The sequence below is a fragment of the Lissotriton helveticus genome, chromosome 6, assembly GCF_964261635.1.
Source record: "Lissotriton helveticus chromosome 6, aLisHel1.1, whole genome shotgun sequence".
NCBI lineage: Eukaryota > Metazoa > Chordata > Amphibia > Caudata > Salamandridae > Lissotriton > Lissotriton helveticus.
In genome coordinates, this window is record NC_136067.1 from 579,909,166 (window position 1) to 579,933,223 (window position 24,058).

At 47.1% G+C, this 24,058-nt stretch overlaps 1 protein-coding gene across 2 annotated transcripts in view; it reads left to right on the top strand.

Annotated features, from left to right (window-relative positions):
* The window catches only part of COL19A1 (collagen type XIX alpha 1 chain), a 2,464,374-nt gene that overhangs the window by 1,842,837 nt on the left and 597,479 nt on the right, over positions 1–24,058 (top strand). Inside the window, exons 21-22 of one of the 2 annotated variants that reach the window (XM_078648013.1) lie at positions 2,431–2,475; positions 11,281–11,322. In XM_078648013.1, coding sequence (XP_078504139.1) covers positions 2,431–2,475; positions 11,281–11,322 — 87 coding nt within the window. The remainder of the gene's footprint in view (positions 1–2,430; positions 2,476–11,280; positions 11,323–24,058) is intronic. The other variant, XM_078648014.1, reaches the window with a different exon arrangement.

Below are 24,058 nucleotides of genomic sequence, written 5' to 3' on the forward strand. Positions count from 1 at the left end.
AGTTGTTAGTGGGGTTTGCAGTGAGTGTTCCCTGCTATTTTAAGGCATTATGCGATCCCGCTTGCGGGGGTAACCAGAGCTCGCCCTGGATACTAGGCGTTCAATTCTCGGTGGTGGAAGTTTGGGTCGGCCAGGCAGCTGTGGAAAAGGTTGAAATGTTTTTAAGACTGATGTAAGACACTGCACCCTGTGGCTGGGTCCCGTGACGACAGGATGTTCGTCCGGGCCCTGTTGGGGGGATGGGTGTGTGTATATCTCCGAGCCTCGTGGCCACGGTTTGTGCCCTGACCCGTGGGGAACAAGCTGTTTAGTGGGCAGTATGAAAGAATTAAGTGGGCAGGCGAATGGTAATATGAGTGTGGTTCCACTTGTGCCGGGGCAAGGCATTTGTGCTTGGGACCTGAACGTGCTGGTTACCTTTGTGACCGGGCTCTTGAAAAGCAGTGTGTGAATGGGGGATGTGGACGCAATACCATTGTGCCTGGTTCCGTACACATAGAACCAGGCTGGCCCTTCGAGGCCCTAATGTACATGTGCCCTAGCCGACCATGGGGTGTATCACTGACATGAGGTAGCATGCGTGGGCCTGTGAGAGAGTGGTGCTTATGTGAGCGTAGGTTTATTTGTGCCGGGGCCCGTGCCTCAAATGCATGCGCTATTGGTATTGTAAATGACAATGCCATTTATTTATCTGTTTTCAAAACCAACACATAAATAAAAAATTTGTCATTTACAATGCCAATAGCTCTAACTTTTGCAAAGGCGAACCAGTTGCATTGTAAATGCTTGTTGTTTGGAAGAGAAGAGATTGAAAGGAAGCGTGTAAAATAGAGGCCAGATCAGGTTAAAGCTACAATGGTGTTGAGCTCCAAGTAGTGCTGAACTAAAAATATTATTAAACGACAGTGACAAGGGCATAGGGGTATACGACAAGTGTAAAAATATTTTGTTTTAATTGTGTAATAATCGTGCTGATTTTCGCTAGGAAAGGTTTGTTACAATGGCTTCCTCTATTAGTATAATTATTTTTCATATACCTTCAATTGATGGACTTTCAATGCCCGTGGCAGAAGAATAGTCTAAAAAAAGACACAAAAGTAGAACTTTGCCGTGTTTGTTGGAAATTATATAACATGTAATGCTTTCAGTAGCAGTCAGATACTGGGACAGTGGATAAGACAGAATTACAGAAAAAGAAGTTACAAGAAGTCACAATCTAATCCCAAATGAGAAAACAAGATTTTTGTAATACACCGACTAGTCCCAGTAAACACACTGTCCTGCACACCGAAAGGGGCACGATGATGAAATACCTAGAGATGCAATCTGACATGAATAACATGTGAACATATAGAGCAGAAATAGACGCAGTGATTGAACGCGCAATGGGATTAATCAAGAACAAAATATACAAGAGAAGTGCCAAGATTTGAACTCCAGAGAATAGATGTCTTTGGAAGAGTGCAAAGGGAAGAGGTTTTAAGTCAATTTAAGGAGACTTTAAATAAATACTATCCAAACGTACCCTGATATTAAATGTTCATTGTTGCCATGATAGTATGATCAGCAATAGCTAATTTAGAGAGACAAAGCCCAATGATAAAACATCAACCGTTATCTAGTCTGCTGTTTATCTTCTGGATTTGTGCAACACAGATTGAGCAAAAGAGTGTGCCATCAAGCTCTGGCCTTTTATATTTACTAATCCCGGATGACACAATCAGGGGCGGCTCCTCCATAATGGTGGTGGAGCGTCTCCCCACTGATCAGATTCAGTCACAGAAAAAAACATGATAATAAAAGCATAATATAATTTTATTTTTCTATTACTGGCTCTGGCTGGCATGCCTGTGTAGGGTGGGCCAAGCCATGAAAGGGAGGAGTGGTGGGCACTTAAAAGTGTGCAAGTAAATTTTGCAGGCCGTCGTAGGCCACCCAAACAGACATGCACACTTCTATTTCTTCAACCCAGCTGTGTTCACAGCCAGGTTGGAGAAAAACCGCAGGTTACCGGGCACTGTCTGAGCGGCAGACCAGGTCGCTCAGACCAAACCTGGCGCTGTTTTCATAGCATGAGAGCAGCATCTGGATTGGGTGTGGAACCTGTGCATTCCAGTGATTGTGAAAGAGAAGAACCGAGGCGGTCGTCGGCGTTGCGGCAGGAACTTGTACGTTTTTTATTAGTATTATTATTTTTCCCCTCATTTCCTGTCCCCATTCCCTCATCCCCCCACTTGCGTTGTACGGCAGCCACGACAGGACACAATATAAATTTCTCTACTGTTCTTTCCTTTGCTGTGGCCTTATGTTGCAAACATGCATTTACCATATTCCTTTTTATTTTGTCACTCTGATAAAATGCAACATAAAACACACCTTTGCATTCTATAAAAAATGTGAATTAAAAAGTCATTGAACTCTTCCTTCTAGGGTCTGGATGGTCTACATGGCATGGCGGGTGAAAAAGGCGAAAAGGTAAAAAACAATTTGTGGTGTTGGGCCTGAGGCCCACATGACGCTGCAATGATAGACGCAGGATAGTATGTATGTAAACTGGCCACGAGCACGTGCACCCGGGCCCTTTTATTAGCGGGGTCACGTGACTCGTCACACCCGTGATGGATGGGTGAGGGGGTGTAGTGTGCCCAGCCCTCGAGGGAGTGGCTGGCTTACAGGAAATGGAAAAACACTAGAACGTGTCCTGCAGGACACTACATTCTTCCCCAACTTTATTGAGGAACAAATAAATTGCTAGTCCAAACCTGTGGGAATAAAACAAAGTTAACTAGTGGAGAAGTGTGGCTCAGTGGTTAGAGGCGGCAGACCCGGAATCTGAGATCGACCGTGGACCAGGGTTCGATTCCCCGCCTCGGCGGGTCACGGGCTCATAAATTCCACGGTCTCGACAATTCTCGCTCCGGTGCCTACTCGACTCACGGGGTCACACTCTGCGACTCTGGGCAATAGCTTGCTTAATCTCCACATCGGCCCCTCGCGGCGGGATGCCTGGCTTTCACCTTGTGGATACCCTGCCGGGGTTTCTCACAGGGGAATACCAGGACGGGTTCCCTAAGCAAGCGCGGAGATGCCCCAGGGTAAGTCCTGCGCTATATAAGTTTCATACATTTACATTTACATTTACCACAGGGTCCATCAGTCTCTAGAGTCAGGTGGCAGGACGACAGCAGACCTGGATTGGTGACTTGGCTTGCAGCAGAACCTTCTCGGCGGGCACCCGTAGTTTAACCTGAGGGCCTCAGGACACGACCGCTGGCTGGGAGACGTCCTCTGCATGCTGACAGTTCGTTGACGGTGATATGTCTTGCTGCCTTGCCTGATTTCCACTTTGCTGACATCCGTGATGGTCCGTGGTGGGTTCTAACAGTTTATTGTAGTGGGCTGCGTCACAAAAATGGATGGAGTCCTAACGGAGAGTTCACAGAGGTGTGGCAGAGCCGACTGTCTTTGTTGAACGGCTGGGTTGTGACCGGAAACCTGTCGGTGGGGCAGAGTCTCTGCTCGCTCTCCCGCCTGGGGAGGCCCGTTGCCGGGGTTGCTGCGGGACTGTAGTAGGGCTGCGCTGAGGGCTGCTTGTGTGCCAGCTGGTGGCAGCTGCAGGGCCGCGGAGGAGCCATTGCTTAGTCGACCTCCCAAACTCCCACGGGTGCATGAGTCGTGGAATAGACTTGCCTTTGCTGCTTCGGTTCCAGTGTATTCCAGGTTCACAGGGGGGGCCTCTGGTTTCTTTTGTCTGCTGGTGTGGTGACGGTGCAGGACTCCTGTCCGCCGATCTTCTGGGAGTGGAGATGTTTGACGCAGGTGATGACGGCTGACGTGATGGCAGTTGCCAGCCATGTGGTGACTTGGGATGACAGGTGGTGGTAACTTGCTGGGAGTGTTGGATGTCCAGATGGACTTGGCAGCCAAGTGCCTCCGCCTTGCTGAGATGGAGTGTCTGTGGCGGCTTGACACGTAGAGTGTGGGGATCCTCCTTTGCCTGGCTTGGGGCCACTGCCGACTCCCTCTTGAGGCGGTGGGAGGACGGACACTCTGTGCTGATCTTCACCCTTTGTACCTGAGGACAGGAGCATGGATGCTGGTTGACTCAGACTGCCGACGCTCGGGGATGGACGGTCGCCTGGGAAAACGTTGGGATGAGACGTGGACTGCGCTTGCTGCGGCTTATGTTTGGTCTATCCGTGGCGCTGCATCCTGGGACGTCGGTCCGCCTTGGAGGCTGTCTGGCGTGTCAGGGTGTGCTCCTTGGCTGGCTGTGAGTCCTCGGTTTCCTCCCTTTGTTGGCTTTGTTCAGCCCACCTGTGCTCATCCGGTCTGTGCTGTCACTCTTCTTCTTTTCTCAGAGGGTGTTGCGTGTGGACCTCGAGGCAGTGCTGTTGTGGCACCGGCTTCTGCCTTTGCTCTGGCGTGCTTGTATGGATTAGTCACTTGGTGACGTGTTTCCTGCTTGCTGGGCGACGTGACGTCCGGTCTTGTGTCGCTGTTTGTTGGAGCACATGGTGCTGTGGCGGCCTGCCACGTGGGGTGTGTGACTCCTCTCTTGCCTGTGGTGGGTCCCTGCCGACTCCATCTGGAGGCAGTGCGAGGGAGGACACTGTTGGTGGTCTTCGGCCCGCCGTAGGGTTTCGCTGTGGCGGTGGAGATGTGTGTGCTCTCCGACCTGCGTTCAGCAGTGTTTCTGTGTGGAGAGGTTTCCTGGGTGCTGACTGTGCCGTCAGGTTCACAGGTGCGACCTCCTGCGTGCTTCTGGCATTGTAATGTCCTTTGAGCGTCTGGTCTCGTTTGTGGACGTTCTCTTCTGGCCATGAGGTGCTTGCGTTGTAGCTTGTAGTTGTCCACCAGTAGGGTGGGTGACGACGACCTCTTCACTGGTGGTGGCTGTCTTGCGTGGTGCTCTGGGCTTCTGGCAGCCAGTGCCTCTTCTATTTCTGATAGGGTCCCGAGGCGTGGGAGTGCTGAGACTGCTTTTCCGTGAGTATCTTGTCGTGCTGAGCCTTGTAGGCTCCTTTGTTCCTGGGTGGTCCACACAAGTCATGTCTGACTGCTTGGGCGTGGAGACGCTTGCGGTGGCGCGATAGAGCCATGCCTGATAGTTCCTGAGGCACTTCGTATCCGCGCTGTGACAGTCTTGTGCGAGTGTTGTGGGCGCAGGGGGGGGGGCCTTCGGGGTTTCAGGATATTTTCTGCCACCAGCTTTGTTTAGTAGCGACAGTCCCGGTACCAGGCGGGTCACTCTGCTATTTTCACTGCTTGTTGCCTGAGGCGGGGTCGATGATCCTGCAGGTACCTTGATTAATAGGGTGGCGGATACATTTCCTTAGGCTCGTTTGTGTAAACCAAATGCCCATCTCCTGGGCTATGTCGGATATGCTGTGTAATGGGCAAGTGCTATGTGGCTCGGTGGGCTTTTATGGTGGCCCAGACACTCTTGTTTGGTGGGGCTGCGTGTCCTTCCTTGTTTGGATAGTTGCAGCTGGTTTTCCCTTTCAAAAATCTAGTCCTGTGCTGTGCTGTCGTACCCAGATCTCTGGTGTGGAGGCGATGTGGCTGTGGCACTAGGTTTGTCCAATGCTTGTCTATCCCTCGGCCTGCTGTGTGCTTGGCCTGCAGTGTGGCCAACCGGCCACTGGGTGTCAGTGTTGCTTTCTTCCAGTTGTGGCTGAAGTTTCTGCTGGGTTCCTCCGTGCTCCAGGCCTCGCGGAGGCCTCTGGGGCCTCTCCTGATCCTCGGACTGCAGTGGCTGCTACTCGTGACAGTCCTTGGTCGCTCCTGGGGGTCCAACACACACGGATCATGGACGTGCCCCTCTGCGAGATTTACCCCCGTTTGAGGTGAGTCTAGTCTGCCACTTAGTTGGGGGGGGCTGTAGTATTGTGCATGGGGCACACATGTGGAGAGTTTTGCCATGTCCTCGGGATGCCCGGCAGCTCTTCACACGCTGTCCGGGCGGGGAAGGATCTGCGTTACCCTCGGCAGTGGTTGCACACTGTCTCTTGGTGCAGTCGGCCTCGTACGGCAGTCTCATACCACTTCAGCCACTGCCTGGGATCGTGTGTGTGTGTTAGCTGCGGGCAGTATTTGGTGTCCTTTACCCCACAGCAGCCTCGTCACACGCTGCGCGGCGAGGGGGGTGTCATTACGGCTCCGACCGGGTGCGGCGAGGTGGGCTTTCGCAGGTGTGTGGGCACACGAATTGACTGCGGGTGGGCTCCGCTTGCTACAGTCATTTGGGGGGGGGGTCGCTTCATGCTCATGCGGCCCCCCAGGCAGTCTAGAGCTCGCGGGCTCACCTTCGACCTACGTGCCTATTCTCTTGTTGTGGCCGTGGCGGGTGGGCTCCGCCCGGCCGGTGTTCCTCTCCGCTGGGGGTCACATCGCGGCCGGCTCAGGTGGGCTCTGGCCGGGCCGCACTCCGTGGCGAGGGACCTCAGTGGCGGCCGACGCGGGTGGGCTCCGGTCGGTCGCTTCTTTCTGGGCACCGTTGCGGCCGGCGCAGGTGGGCACTGTCCGGTCCGCACTTCTTCTCCGGGGCTCTTTTCCTGGCAGGCAGGGCGGCAGGCCTTACCGGGGTGGACACCCGGACGCCACGTCCTCGCAGGCCCAGGGCTCTTCACACGCCCTGCAGGCCATCGGACGTGCTCCTCGCCGGCTTCTGGGAGTGCCCTCGACCCGGGCAGCTCTCACCGGGATCTGCGCTCCCTTCTCCCTCTCACGCGGCGGGGGTGAGGTGCGGCAGGCTCTCACCGGGACAGCGTCGCCTCCCCTCTTTTCCCCGGTGCCAGAGGTACAGCAGTCCCCGGTAGCTGTGCTGGGGCAAGGGGCGGCAGTTTCACGCCCGATGTTTCCTGCTGGCTGCACTGGCGAGGAACGTGGCGATGTGGTGAGGTGCTTGCCCTGGACCTCCGGCCTCCTTAGTCTGCTTCAGACGTCGGGTGGGGGCACGGCTAGATTTGGTGGCCGCTCTGTGACTGCGGAGGGCGGCGATGCAGCAGATCACCCTTACAGTCGCTGGGGCTGTGGGAAACGCTGTGGGGTGCCGCTTCTCAGGCACGTCCCTTTTCTTCCCCCACGAACGACGAGAAGTGGGGTGCTGCATACCAGGCCTAATTCCTCCCCCACGAGGAATGATGAAGCGCCGAGCGGCAGGCATGCGGGGTTAGCTACCCGCCTCGTCGCCAATGTGGTGTTGGGCCTGAGGCCCACATGACGCTGCAATGATAGACGCAGGATAGTATGTATGTAAACTGGCCACAAGCATGTGCACCCGGGCCCTTTTATTAGCGGGGTCACGTGACTCGTCACACCCGTGATGGATGGGTGAGGGGGTGTAGTGTGCCCAGCCCTCGAGGGAGTGGCTGGCTTACAGGAAATGGAAAAACACTAGAACGTGTCCTGCAGGACACTACACAATTCAAATGTGTTCACTCAAGCTTGACCATGTGTTTAACCACGTTGCCATTTCAGTAGAAGTCAAGATGACATTAGTGGAGCATAATGTCCTATGTCTGCAATATCACAAGAAATCAATATTTACAATAATATCCTAGCATCAGAAAAAATATAATAACAATTTCACAGCAGCATAACTGCTCTAGTACTGTAATATTATCTTACAGTTGGATCTCACGTTCTCATGGCATCATAATTACAACAATGGTCCTCTTGAAGCATCATGAAGCAACTTGTGTGACATTGAAGTCATTTATCAAAATGACTCCAATGTCACACAATTTAATATATTATACTGTAGCAACAAACGTAATAATCTAATGACATTAAACAATCTGTTCTTCCCATGGGTTTTAAAACAAATCCCTGCGGAACTGTAGATGGGTATTTACACCAAAATCCTTCACTTCTCTGTGGCAGTCGTAATGTGAGGAAATGTTTTTATTTCTCCCTCTTTGTATGTGTGCTGAATTATGTAGCTCAGATACAAAGAGGAAATGCCTTCAATCATAGGGTTTGTGCAGCAAAGCTCTCCTTTCTGCACAAAACCTATACAAAGAACAGTGCAGACACCATTTCACCACTGCACAAAGGTGCCTGCATTGACACATGGCAGACACAAGTACCCCAGCACAGGGAACGAAAAAGAACTGTGCCACTTCTAAGTACATATGGTACAGTTCTGGTATAGTTGATCAATGCATCACAGTGTAACAACTTTATTTGCTGCGCTGTGTTGCATGAACTCTTTGTAAGTATGCCCCCTAACTTCTTGTCTTAACTGCTTCCCCTAAAAGTGTAGGAAGAAGCCTACAAAGATTCCCTACCCCAAAAAGAAAATAAATCCGTAGTAGGAGCTACTCTTCTCTGTCTGACTCAGGTTTTGGAATGTAATTGAACCACGAATTCAACCCACAGTTCCAGCCAGTTCCCCTTGCTCTAATTGAAGGACAGACAATGAGACAGCTCCATCATACAGTAGTCTGGCACCAAACATTTAAAACAAAAAACACACTGTGAACGATGCTCAGCCATTGCCGCTCTCCCTGAAGACAAAAGTCATACTTGCTCTATTAACCAGTCCCTTCAAGGCATCTAACAATTGTCAGTTTGTTCCAAATATCAACCAATCTGCTGCACTTCTCCCAGAAGTTGGATTAAGCTATGGTCTTGCTATTTTGCATCCATGTTTGTTGATCTCTCTGCAGAATGTGCCTATCTAGAGACGAGGAGACACTGAGAAAATCACACCTGTAGCCTCTGCCCATCGAAGACCTCTCACAAGAGATGGAGGAGAGCTATTGATTGATAAGTAAATGGTGAAAGGGTCATCCCTTTGGTGGTGCTTGGTGAGCAGGCCGCCTGAATCAGCACAAATGTTCTTGTGCCCACTTCCCTGCCCTTACAAGCAATCACCGACCTTCACCTGAAATGACCAAGCATTACTTTTACCGGTCTGGGTGCTTGAGCAGTGTTCTCAAGCCACACATGGTATCCTATCTGATGCTGATGATTTGTTGCCGCATTTCACTGACCCCTGAATACAGAACTTGGTGGCAAGAATGCAAAAGTCCACGCATGATATTCACACATTCAAATCCAGATTGAAATGTCTTGTTTGGTTGCCACAATCTTAACACTCCCTTCGCCTTGAAGAACTCACTAGGGAACCAGGATCATTAAATCTATGTGTCTATGATTACAGATCTAAAATTCCAAAGTTGTAGCAATTATTTGAATAAGTGAGCTCCTGACAATCTCAAAGGAACAACTGCAATGCACCTTGCCACTGGAAGTAGTCAAAACGCCATTTTTAGTTTTTGAGTCACTTACCACTAACAGAACTCATCTTTACCGTGTACCCTATAATACCACAAGCACTAGAAATATGTGGCTACAACTGGTAAGTCTTGTTACATCAGCCGTGTAGTGCTCTGTGATTCAGGACTCCAAAACACAACATTAGTAATCCCCCAGTGGACAATATTTGTTTGAGCACAACAAATAACACTTGAGATTAAAAACTTTTTATTCCACTTTGACATGTCTATTGAGCTTTGGCTTATTTCTCATAAGAATTCAAAAACATGCCTACATTTTGGGGAGAGCTCAAGGTGTAGACCCAAACTGAGCCATCAGTAAATCACAGGAGTTATAATATTGGGGTACTTGGTGACATGACAAGTCTGTATGGCTTGATGAGGAGTTTAAAGGTGATACTTTTCCTAATCTGATTCATATAATTTTTGTGGGACCCATTCAGGATGCTTTAGCTTTATCGTTGAGCCGGCAACTTGCTGATTTCCTTGTCTCACAACTTAAAAAGTAAGCCCTAGCTGCAGATAGGTGCGTAGACTACAGAGTGAATCAAAGTGATATGGTGAGGACATACAAACAGATAAGAGAACCACTCATTGCACCATATATCATGACATATTGAATGGGCTAAAAAACATAGACGTGGTGTCCAACTCCACCTTGGATTGGTTTAGATCTCTTAAAGGTCAGCGTTGTACCCAGATTGTCAATAATGGTAGTAAAGCACCTCCAGTGAAATTGTCATGTGGGATCCTTCAGGGACTCTCCTTATGACCAGTGTCTCTTAACTCATAAGTGAAGCACCTGCATGACAATGACCAATTGCTATCAAGGAGGGTGGAGTTTTACGTGTACCTAGATAACATGGAACTGCATCCGCCTCTGGAAATATTGTTTAATATACGACCCCCGCCCCTCCCCCCCACACATACACACTTTGAATAGGATTAGAAAGAATTTCCCGCACAAGATGCAAAATAGTGAGCTCGCTCTGAATACCAACAGAGCATAGTTAAGGTTGGTGGGAATAAAAACAAACAGATGGAAATCTGGAAAAGAATATGAAGCTGTGAGTTTGGGGAATTTGATGCGACGAGTCTGTTCTGTGAAATCCCTATGTGTTGTTCTGGATGATTAACAACCCATGAAGAAACACGTACATCACTTAACCAGCTCATGTGGGTTTTATATTCGCACTCTGGCAAATGAACTCATTTTGTGGGGTCACCATAACGTGGCATCCACAGCAGAGCTCTAAGGGAAAGTCACAGGCTGACCTATCCGTTAAACACTTTGGGGCATATTACCAAGCAATAGCGATAATTATCGCTATGCATGGTTAGCGGCTAAAATTATATCGCCGCGCTCCGACGATTTTTACCGCTGAGATACCTTGACATTATCAAGGTTTATCTCAAAAGCAGTAAAAATCCTGCGAAATGCATGAATATCGCCGAAAAATCAGCGATATTCATGCATTATCGTGACAATGCTCTTAGCCATGTTATCCACCTTCCATTGGATAACATGGCTAAGAACTGCTCTGGGCAGGCGTTAGCTTTTGGAGATATTCACGCTTAGCGCGATTATTTAAAAAAGTAAGGCTTTGTTGATAATTGGAGATAGCGATATTAGCGACTGTTTCCAGTCGTTAACATCTTGGCATGCCCACTTTGCATGTCATTAGCGATAATTATCGCTGACATGCAAAGTGGGCCCCTAAATGCCCGCTATCGCCTATTAGCTGTCGCTAACTGGTGTTAGCGAGAGCTTGGTAATAGGGCGATCAAATTATCGCCGCTGTAGCGAGAAAATTTCCCGCTAAAGCGGAGCTAAAGGCCCTTGGTAATATGCCCCTTTATTCTTTTGATGTAAAAAGTAGGCACCACGGGGCAGGGTAATAGTAATAATTTTTATTACAGCGCTTTCAGACTTAAACGCTGCTAAGCAACATGTCATTATAATAACAATGTTCTCTTTGCTTGTATTTCTTAGGGAGAAGTTGGCTCCCCAGGACTTCCTGGCCTTCCTGGATTGGTAATTTTGCTCACTTTATTTAACTTGTTAAATTTCTGGTGTATGCAGTGTAAATGTAAATGCAAAATTTTCAGAAAATCTAGTCTGGCATTTTAACCTGCATTATGTGGATCCTGGAGTACATTTTGTTCTCTTTACACCTTATTGATTTCCCTGGCAGGAACATCTTCCTACTCCGTGCGTTGGACATATTGCCTAATAAGACCTACTTCTCGGCCACTGCATAGTCTAAGCGTTTGCCTACCGTTTGTGCGGCTGCCTTTGTGTGTGCGGTTGGTTAAAAGCGCCAGCCCTCACATTACCGAGCCATTAGGGATTAGAAACTGCTTGTTGAAAGAAACAGCGTGTGTTCCTGTAAGGGGAAAAAATCGGCACCACAATACACTGGCTTGTCTGCAATACACCAAGGCCCATATCTATACTTTTTTCAAGCAGCACAACATGGCAAGCCACTTTGCTCCCCTGCCTGAAGGTAAGGAATGTGGCGTATTTAACATTATGTGGTGCATTCCTGTCCTTTACCACCGCTGGCACACTTTTGGTTGCCTAGCGCCAGTGCAGACACCCTCGCGTCATGGTGCAATGGTGCCTGCGTTGTAGGCTAGATTGTTCTTGTGCAGGAAGGACACCTTCCATCACTAAAACAATCTCCAGAGGCATTTTCCTCTTTCTACCTGTCCTGCAGAATACAGCACACATCGAGAGGAACAAACAAGTAGAAATAAAGATATTTTTACTTCTTACGTTTTATCAGGGAAAGCGTAGCATTTTGATGCATTCCCAGGTGTACCACTAATGGTGAGTCTGTGAATGCGCCAAAATCCATGGATGGATTTGTGGGGACACCCACGCTCGACCCATGGAACGCCTCCCTGCCGTAGAGTAATGCAAGGCAGCGATTTGCACTGCCTTGCTATTCCAGATTTATCAAACCATGCAGAGCCATGAAAGGATGCCTTGCGTGGCCTGATAAATCTCACATAGGTTTTGTGTCACCTTTGCATGGCGAAAGGGAGACGCAAAACCTTCATAAATCTAGACCCACATGTGATGTAGGCACAAAGGAGTTGATGAATGAAGATAGTATGCTGTCCATAGCACTGGCACCTCTTGGGGCCATGTTTAAAAATAAATGAAGAAACAATAAAGGTGCTGCTAAAGGATTTCATTATGTCACAAAAATGTTAGGACGATATAAGCCTGCCTTATATGGAAATACCCGACAGTAATCGTATACATCATAAACAATGAAGACATTGCAGTCATGTTCCCAACAATACCGCTATCAGACTTCTGATACACACCCATCCTGGGTACAACTGGAAGATTTCATCCAGGAATGAAGACTTCAGTAGACATTGTAATTGGGGCGGTGCAGGGATTCCCTCTGACAAAATTCCATTTGCCTCAGACCCTCTTCCATTTCCCTGAGCCGCCCCTGCTTCTATAAACCACATTCTCCGCCACCATACATCAGTCAATGTCCGTTTTCTAGTCTCTGAGAAGTGGCGAGGACCTTGCCCCCCATAAGCGAGCTATATTATGTTTAGCAACAATCATGCCCAAAAACATCCAAATTAGTTCTGTACGAACCAGGTCGGCAGCATCCCACACATTAAGAAGGCACCATTTAGCCGAAAGTGGCAAATCGATACTACATACATCACTCATGCTTGCCTCTAGAGATTCCCAGAAGGTCAGGATCACCAGATAATCCCAGATGATGTGAATAAAGGCACCATCTTGACCACATTGCCTACGACAAAGCCGATCCGATCCCCAGCCCATTTTTCCATTGCATTGCAAGATAGTTAAGATCTATGAAGTATTTTAAGCAGAAACCAGTCTGAAGCGTGCCCTAGTGGGTACCTCCATAGGCGAGGCCAGAGTCTCTGGACAATTCCCATCAGTTATATCCCCCAATCAGCCTCCCAGCGGTACCGCAGGTTAAGATGTGCACCTAGGAAAGTTATTGATCAGTTTTCAAGAAGTGAGGGAGATCGCCTTTGAGGTTATGTGTTCTTCCAACAGTCTATCGTCTAATGGTGACATTTCCAGAAGAACCTCCCCCCGGAGGATTATCACATGTTGTACTTGTAGCAGGGCCGGACTGGAAACTTAAAACAGCCCTGGCAAAAATTAAGAAATTCAGCCCACAGGGGCAGACGTCCTAATGTGCGCTAGAATAAAATCAACTCTTTCAAGTTGCGGCCGGGATCGATGATGAGCACCACCACTCCTAGAGGCTGAACCCGTCCTCCAAGTGTCAATACCGGCCTCCTGGGACTCCAGTACCGGGGAATTGCCCGCTTGCCTGGCTGGCCGGTCCAGCCTTGACTAGTAGGTAATGGAAGTTTTCTGCAGTCGCTAGGTCGTGGTTCCTCTGTAAGTCAGAGAATGGGACCATCCACCCATTAGATCAGAGATCCCCCACCCTGAAGAGTTCTATAAGATACTACTTATCAAAGCTGGGTTGTGTTCCCAGTATGCCCAACATCTCAGAATCCCAAAACTGGGTGACCCCGGATATTTCGGCCTCCTCAACCCAGTTTTTAAAGTGTTGTGTGCCAAAGTCGTCCAGTAAGTGTTGTTGGTCCTGTGAGGTTTAGACATTTTGGTTTTGTGTACAGTGCTTGCAAGTGCCGCCCCACCGGCTGAAAGAAATGATGGTCCATGTAATACGCTGGTTCGTCGACAGGCTGGTGAACTTATTGATTAATAACCAGCAGTTGTGCACCCAATGATATGTCTGAGTATCTTGTAGGGCTATCCCTCAGTCAGACCAACTCTGTGTCAATTCAAGTAGGGTGATTCGTGGGGGCCTTCCATCCCACAGCAGAGTTCTAACCTCACTGTCTAAAGTTTTAAAGTAAGTTGTAGGAACAGGGAGTGGCATGTTTTGTAACACATACAGAAAATGCTGCAACACCATCGTCTTGAACAACACCGCTCTTCCAAGTATGGAGAGTGGCAGTGACCTCCAATGTTCGGCATCGATTTTAAGCCGACTCAGGAGTCCTTAAAGATTTCTGGCAACAAATAAGTTAGGATCAGTGGTAACATAAATGCCATGGTAGCGGAAACATCTTATACAATTTGCGCCTCACAACCAGATGGCAGGCAAGGCACCTGGCCGCCCAATGTACATACAATGTGGATTTGGACCAGTTAACGGTATAACCGGAGTATCTATCAAAGTTGGTGAATTTGTTCAATATTCAATGAATGGAGGACTGCGGAGACATGACATATAGCAGGACATCATTGGCGTAGAGAAATATCCTATCCTCCCATTCCTCCATCCAGTGCAGTCCACAGATCAATGGATCTCTTCGAACCCAGGCTGCCAAAGGCTCAAGGTTTAAAGCAAAAATAAGTGGTGAGAGAGGGAAACCCCATGCTGGAGGATGTCCTCCCAAAGACTACCTCCTGAGCCAGAGGTTTGGAGTACAGAAGTTGCACCCAAGACATACATTAAGGGCCAAAGCCCATAAGTTCTGACACTGCAAAGAAAAAAATGGCCATTCAACCACATCAAAGGCTAAGCGTGTATCAAGCGACAGGATCACTGCATCTTCACAGATGTTGTCAACCCAGCCCGCCATGGAGCCACCATAAGTTAAGAGCTGTATTTTGACGCAGCATAAAGCCGGATTGATTGGGATGTGCCAATTTGGTAATGATTGTAATAAGTTGAAATGCTAAAAGCTTGGCAAGACCCCATTAGAGCTCTGATGTAATTCATGAGTCCGCCATAATCTGGAATGACAGAAGATGGGAAAATAGCAAAGTCCTGTCCCCATGGACATCTCAAGCATCTTCTAAAATGTTCTAAAGTCTGCTGAAGTCCCTGATTGGTAATGTCTAAAAACTGGGAAAACTACAGAAATAGGTGCTGTAATATCAATTCCTATAGTAATTCCCCATTTGTCTTGGTGACTTAAAGGTGCAAGTTGAAAAAACGCTGTATGCACACATCCAAAAAGTAATGATACACTTCATAGTGGTAATTTCAGGTGTGGAAATGTTGAACTCGTATTCCAGCACTCTACAGAATGAGGGCCTTAGTGGTTTGGTTCACCATAAATAATGTGAAAACTGGGAAGCTACTCCTTACGACTCATGTTTGAGTGAACGTCTGGCTTTCTCAGAAGTACTGGTTTTAGTCTTTACAAGGCATAGATGTCCATGAGTTCATTCTCACCTACACTTTCTTCACTTGGGTAATCCTGAGTAGTATATTGTGCCTAAATGTGCATTAATACATTACAGTTTTTTTACCAGGATAATATTTTTTAATGGGAAGAAACCACTTCTCATTCATTTTAAACCACAATTTGACTTAAAACGTGTTCAACTGAAACACGATAAATTTGGGGATAGTTCCTTTCCATTCCCAGGCTGGCAATTTTCATGTAAAATGTTTGCCAATACCCACTAAGTTCCAACTACCTCATTCTTATTGTGTGACATTCCCCCTGTCAACACCTTTCCCTCTTTTCTAAACTTCCTGAGATTGAAGTTCTATTTGCAATCATAGACCCTAAATGTACTGATTCAATTAATCAGAATATAGGAAATTACACTGACAATTTCAGTGACAGAAAATATCTTGTGAATAGATGGGAACCTTAGGTGAGCAAAACATTTTATGAATTGGGCTCTTGATTTGGAAACCACAAAACCGCATAATGGGAAAATGGAATAAACAAGAGCAGTTCATGAAGATCGGTAAGTGTCCATACATGACATTCAACCCTACATGGATCACCCCACACATAAGGAAGTTGCATATATGACTCAATATTAAAGAGAGAGGCCCCGCTACTCGAAGAGACAGGGTTCCTGATAGGACTTTTTGTCAACAATAGATTCATCTTGGAGAACTCAATTCATTCACCTCTTGTGTACTACACTTCTTTCGAGCTCATGCACTCCTCTACACCCGTCTTTAAAGGGACATTCTTAAGAATTGTCCTGTGGGTCCCTTCAAAGACGGATGTAGAGGACTGCATGAGCTCGAAAGAAGTGTCGTACACAGGAGGCAAACTAACTGAATTCTCCAAGAGAGTCTATTGTTGACAATAAAGTAGCATAGATGCAACATTATGGCAGTATTGTGGATCAATGTGACAGATTATTTCTACATCTTTTTTTCAACTTGTGCAAAGTACTATTGAGGAACCAGGTTGTGCTGGTGACGCCTATTGTATACATATTTCTACTGGGTGAAATGAATAAAAACTATCTTGCATTGTTTGCTGGTCATGTAATAGCAACTGTAGGGTTCAAACATAGTTAATTTTTACAATGTCGGGCTGAGTTGCGTCTGCCCGACACCGTCTCGGTGTGAGAACCGACCTACCATAGGTTGGCGGTTCCGCACCCCCTATAACAATGGGAATGAATGTGGTGTGGTCGCAAATACCTATTTCTCCATGGGAGCTTGTGCTGCGGTTCAAAACCATCCGCAGCACAAGCTCCATAGAGAAATGGGAGTTTCTGTGAATCCCTACACCGCGTGGCACACACGGTGCAGGGATTTACAGAGAGGCCCATAGGTCCCCCCAGGTCCCCATCCAGAGGCCACTGACGGATGGGGGGGCACCTAAGTCACTTTTCGACAGGCTTTCCATGTCGGAATCCCGACATGTAAAGCCTGTCTGAAATTGACATCATAATCCCGACGGCGTAAATGCCGTCCTAAGGGATTATGTGCAGCCTCCAAATGGCTGACAGGCTCCTTGAGCCTGTTGGACGCCAGCCGGATTGACCGGCTGGTTTGAATTTCAACTGCTGTAAACATAATACGGCGGTCGGAATTCAAACTAAGGATGTTGTTCGGTAAGCCTCTGTCCAGCGGTCAGAGGCTTACACTCCGACTCTTAATTAGGGCCAACGTGTTTTTGGTGAGAAAATAGTTAGGATTGGGGGCCACATTTCTCCAATCGGTGACTAGTGCATAGGATACATTTGGTACTCTGACCTCCACCTCCTCAGAACATTCAAGGAACCTGGGAAGACTCTACCAGAAGGAGAAGGACCTACTGGAAGAAGACTCCTGACTTCTAGTGGAAGAAGAGGACTTACTCAGGGACTCATGAACTGTAGAACTCTTGAATCCTGCTAGCATCAACGACCTTCTGAGATTGAAACTGCTATACAAGGGTCAAGTGGTCAGCCTCTTGCTTGGCTGCTTCAGGGATACAAAAAGCAGGACTCTTGACAGGAGGCCCCCAACTGACCATAAAAGACTGTTTCCTGAGGAACACAGCTGAAGAGTGACATGATGCCTAGAAGCCTGCTCATATGTACCAAAGGTTGCCAGACAGTCTATAAGAAATCTTTCCATTATTACCACAAAAGTAGGACCTAGCCATTTATTGCCACCTCTAGAACATCGTTACATGGTGCTGGGACTTGCCCAGAAAGGTTGTACCTTAGGCAGGCAAGAAATCCAGGTTCGTTCTGCTTAGAGCTTTTTCCCGCTTAACCGCCGTGCGAATTCCACTGCCGTGCAGTGGTTTTAATGAGTGGGCAGGATCGCATCAGCCAACGGATGTGCGCAGCACTACGGAGGCAGTGCTTGTGACGGCCGTTGGCTGACGGAAGCACCTAAGGGGTTACTATGCTGAAATCAGGTTCAGCAGCAACTTGTAGTAAAGGTGTCTGGCCTTATGAAGCTCTGCCCTGCTTCAGCTTCCAGCCTTGCCCTACTGGAGGATTTTGACTGCCAACAAAAGTGACACAATCTGAGGATAAATCCATGGACTAGGGTGAGGCATTAAATCTATACACCTGATCAAGCTACCTTGCCGCAGTGAAATTCCACTATTTCTACTTGGAAACTTTGCTGCCAAAACCAACGCCTTCAGCACAAGGTTAATGACGATGTATTCAACTTTGAGGGACTCTCAGCAGACACAGCTTTTGACCATGCCCTTCTGGAAGAATGTGACTTCCATATCAGGGACTAAGTCTGAATGTAGAATATTTATCTGGAACACCCAGCTTAAAACATCTGACCTCTGTTTCATCCCTGGTGGCCTGAAATTGCACTCAGGTCCTAGTCACCTACACATTTTAGTTTCTGAATGGTACTTAACTTTTTCTAGGTGCTGCTTGTCTTTCAACTTAAAATAATCATCTCTCCAGTTCTCCTCATTCTATTTCTATGGTCTTGTTTTCTCTTTGGTCACTAAACTTGTCTTCATTTTCCTAAATTGGTTTAGGGACTATCCGCCTGATTCATCAAGCTAAATTGCACTCGCAAAGGGCAAGATTCTCAGAATCTTGCCTTTTGCGAGTGCAATTTTTGCATTTGGGATTCATCATCCCAAATGCAACATTCGCTATTTAAGAATTCGCACATTTGCGAAGAATTGAATTTAAGGAATCTCTATTTGAGATTCCTTAAATGCAATTCATGAAGCATTTTAAAATTGCGAAATTGCAATTTTGGGCCGCTATTTACCGAGAGGTCAGACCTCTCGGTAATAGCAAAAACTTAGAAAAATGCATTTAAATGCATTTTTCTAAGTTGCATGTTGCACACACACATGTCCTTTGGACATGTGTGTGCGCAACACCAATGTAGATTACATTCCAGGGGTGCTACAGGGTGTCCTTTGGACACCCCTGCACCCTTGAAATCGCATCCTTATTTGCGATTAGCTAATTGCTAATCGCAAATAAGGAATAACTCCCCATGGATTCCTATGGGCCTGTAGGCCCATAGGAATGCATGGGGAGTTATTCCTTATTAGCGATTAGCAATTAGCTATTCGCAAATAAGGAACATGTAGGAATCGCAATATTTATTGCAATTCCTACATGAATCCCGTTTTGCAAGTCCTTAACAGCGATTCGTTAGGAATCGCTATTAGGGGCTCACAAAACGGGAGAATGATGAATCAGGCTGTTTATTACAGTGTGCTCTTTAAATTTGTTGGTACTGTTTGAACTTAATAAACACTTCTCTGGAAATGGTCTGATACTTTTGCAGAGGTTCTCAGATTAGTGTTTTGACCTAAATAGATTGTGTTAATTAAGTTGGTAAGGGTCACCCTTCCCAAATTATTAACCCCATTTCTTACAATTAGTGAAGCATTGTATTCAATGGGTGTATGTCAGAATATTCCTGACAGAAATCTTGTTTACAAAAATAATTCCACCATTGGTTGTAGATTTTCTATTATTAACTCTGATTTGGTGATATTTTGTAGATGATGATAAGGATCTGGTAATTATGTCAGATGCTATACTGACTGTAAAACATTGGACTATTAATTTGGGTGTTACTACCCACCTCAAGAAATAATCAGAACCCTTCTCAGGGCGAAACTGTAAAGTCACAAAATTAACCTGAGCTCAACACCCCCGGAAGATATTGCACAGGGCAGAAAGGCTTAACTTGGGCAATGTGTAAACTATTTCTGCAGTATAAAACAGTAATAAAGTCGAAATACACAAAAATAAAAATCCCAAACCGAATCAGAAAACTAGAGTAAAAATTAATAGTCAAAAAGGTACCAAAATGACAAAAATCCATTAGGGGAACCCCGAGATATGATCTAAGTTGCCTCCAGGGTGCACGCCTGCATGCACAAAGCACTCAGATTTAATCGAGAAGCACGCTGATTGTTTGAAACATTAGGAGCCTGTCTATTGCTAGCAGATCGTATTTTAGAATGATGATCAGTGTGAAAGGCAGTGTCTCTCTTGGCGCTCTGCAGGAAAGATAAAACAACCCTGCTGGGACAGGGATCACAGGTGTCAGACCCCTGTAGTGGGAGTAAGCTGCACAATAGCCTGGGCGTGCAGAGCACACAAGGGAGCTAGCTAGGAACTGAGCAAGCGATATCGACTTATACCGCCTGTTTTACTATTAGCCTGGGGGTGGGAGCTGCTCATAGGGGCTTTGGCAAGGTCTGCTTCCTGCCACATCTGCATGGCCTGATGCAAAAAATGTCCTGTTTTTAGAACACCTTAAAAGGGACAGAGCTGTAAAGTGGCATCATTCATTTACAAGACTGTTGGCAAGAAAGAGCTGCAGTTAGCGTCGGCACTTTTCCAAGAGAAAAATACCAGCGATTTATTGTTTTATATCTGTATATATATATTTTTGTACGACCTTCTTTTGTATACCAATAAAAATTTCTAATAAAAAAAAAAAAGAGTACGCAAAGACATGATAGCAAATAGGACTGTAACCAGATCGAATGCACTTATTAGTTACATGACTTTTCTGCCTTTGTTTATCATAATTATTTGAAGGGATTGTTAACTTGGCTCTGGAAAACATGTGAAAATATGTTCTATTCATATTTCCTGTTTGAAGTTGTAGACACAAGGGCTAAAAATACTGGCTTTAAATGATTGTGCTTAGTTTTGTACCGACTGGGACATTAAAATAACATTGGTAGAAAACCAACCAAGTAGCCACCTTTGCTGCAGACCACATGCATCCTCCACAAAAAAGTACATCACCTGTAAATTATATGGTACATTATTTATGAAGCATATCCAAACCCCGACGAGGCAATGGACACTTAGATGGCGCTGAGGAATATAAACAGCTTCACTAAATGGGACAGACATAGCAAAGTGTTAATGTAGCCTATGGCGAGTGCCGCTAGAATTATACCGCAGGAGAGGGACAAATTATGCTGCAGGGTTGACTAAATTATGGTGCGCAAAAAGGCAAATTCTGTGGCATTATGTTGCACATTTTGTGATAGAATTACCTCATTATTTTGTCACTTTTACACTTGTTAACACTGTTTGGACATAGGTTGGTGTAGGAAAGTGGGTTTCTGTTGCAGTAACCCTCCCACATTTTGCCAGACCACTGATGCAATTTTTCTTGGTGTGCCCTGTGTCCCTGCCAATCAGGTTCCCAGGTCCTGTGTTCTTTCCCCAAAACTAACCCAATTGGAATCTCTGGCCACCGGTCAGCCCCTGGTAAATGGTACCACAGGTACCCAGGGCACTGTGACCAGGGAAGACCTCTAAGGGCTGCAGCACTTATTGGGCCACCTAGAGGCCCTGTACCCTGACACTCATAACCTGCCTTTGCAGGCTGTGTGTCTTGGTGCAGAACAAAGTGAAGAGTCGACTGCCCTGGCATATATCATCCCCCCCTCTAGCAAGGTGCCCTATGCCAGTGGTGAGGGTACAGGTGCATGAGCCCTGTACCCCTACAGTACCCAGGTCCATTCCTGGGCACTGTAAGTGCAGTGCTGCCATTAAGAGGATATGGTGCGGCGAGTTTGTCATTACGAACACCACAGCACCATAATGGCTACACTGAAGGCTGGGAAGTTTGGCATCAAACTTCTCAGCACATTAAAGCCACATTGATGCCAGTGTGGGATTTAATGTAAAATGCACAACAGATGGCATCTTAGAGAGGCCCCCTGAAACTTGACCAACTCCTAGTGACCTGACTGAGTGGCTGCTTAGGCTGCCACCAACAGACATGTTCTGGACCCCTGGGTCGAGAGCTTGCTGCTCACGGGGGCCTGAAACAATGCACATCCTGGGACGAGGTGCCAAGACTCCTCCCCCAGGATGGACAGGGTTCACAAAGGGAAAGCTTCAAAGGCCTGCCGCCTTTGTGAGCCTCTCCAGACCATTTGCTGCTTTCAGCAACTGGTTCTACCCCCCACTTTGGGCGGGAGAACCGGCGGGAAAAACAAGTGAGGAAGAGAGGTGTGCCCACCTCTGCCAACTCCACCCCTAAGGTGGGGGAGGCGAGGTGAAGCACAAACTCGAGTTCCCGCCATCTTGAGGATGGGGGGACCCAGCCAACCACGGACAGCCTCCTGTCCTCCTCCCACTGGAGAGTGGCAGAATAGTGACAGACCCCAGGGAAGGGACCCATTGGTCCCTGCCCTTTACCTACCTATAACGCCCCTACATTTAGTATTTAGGGGCACCCTGAACCTTCCTTCCTCAGATCCAGCAACCACAAGAAAAGAAGAGAAGAAGGACGAGAAGCCGTGCAGAGCTAACAAGAGTATGAAGCCCATTGACTTGGGCCTCGACCCTACAGGCCTGTCTCCCCTCAAACCTGCTCCTGCAAAACCCCTGCGTCTCCAGCAGTCAGCAACCTCAAAAACCCTGGAGGACCTGCCTGCCTTCAGTGTTCAAGCTGTTTCTCCCTTGAACACAGGATGTGTTTGAACTGCTGATTCTGGTGCCAGCCAGGAACCGCGAATCCAGCCCACACTGCACCAGCCATACCCGGCATGAGCTCGAGTGGAAAAATACCACGAGGAGGTCCCCCCGGTGATCCTGACATGAGATCCAGCGACCCCTGACCATGCTCAAGCCTCCAGACAATGCCTGCAGCCTCAATCCAGAGGACCCCCTACCGCGACCAGAGCGGGTAAGAAGATCCGATGTCCCAAGGCACCCCTACACCCGATGCCCCCCGGCCTAGTGTGCCCAGCCCAGCATTGCCTAACCAAACCTCAACATCCCTACTTACCCCTCGAAGTGGTGGTCGCTCCTGGAAGATCCTCATCCCCGAGCCTGCAGTGTTTCTTTGTCCCAGAGAATCTCCATTGAAATCAACAGGGAACCTCAAAACAGCACCCTGCACCAGGCCGCCCTAGTGCCGCTGAGGGTGCCCATTTTGTGCTAACTTGGTCCCCAACTTGCCCTAAGCTTACCCCTAGGAGCTTTGCTCCCACAGCCCCGTTGCCTGCTTGCCAGCAGCCACCAACCGGAGTCCCCAAAATCCTCCATAGGATAACATTGGGCCTCAACACTCTGCACCCGGCCATTCAAGTGCCTCTGAGGGTGCAACAACAGTGCATCAATGACCGTGGGAGACCCCTGAATCTAGCCCAGGACCCTAACTGCAAAGACCAATTACCTACCTAGAAACCAATAACCTCTTTTTCCTCATAGAATAACATTGACACTTTTTCTCCGTAAAAGTTTCTAAGTGTCGACTTTTGTAAAATAAGAATATTCCCTAAAAATCACTCGAATAACCAAAATGCATTTTCTCAACTGTTTTCAGGAAGTGGCCCAGTGCTAAATCTAGGTATCCAGCACCGAGTAAGAAAGGTAACATTAGAGTAACTTACCTGTAAATTGAATTTCCTCCCATAGGATAACATTGATGATGCTATGTGAAAGTGTCAACTTTTGAAATTAATATTCTTTAAAAATCGTACCTCTAACTAAAACACATTCACTAAACTGTTTTCAGGAAATGTCCCAGTGCTGAATCTAGGATCCAGCACTGTGTTAGTAAATGTAATCCGAAAAGTAATTAATTGCGTTTTACTAAAAAAGCCCATTGATTCCTATGTACTGAGTCTACTAAGTTTGTGCATTGCATTGCAACCCCTGTAAACTCGAATTAGTACAAAGTCCTACTGTATCTTTTAAGTATTCAACAACAGCATTTCATATCTGAAAAGTAATTTAATGCTTACCTGTGCCAGGCTTGCTTGGTTCTAAAAATAAACAACAGTATATATTTTTTATACAACAACAATTGGCCTAGAGTTCAGTTCTTGAGTGTGTGAATTCATTTGCTGACTTAGTAGGTACATCAAATGCTTAACACTGTCCTCTGAGACTGCCTTACTGCTCGACCAAGCTACCACTTTAGAGAGTAAGGTTCTATCTAACTTTAACTTCTGCCAAACCTCTGGAGACCCTTGGACTCTATACACACTGTACCTCACTTTGGTGCAGTATATATAGAGCCAGT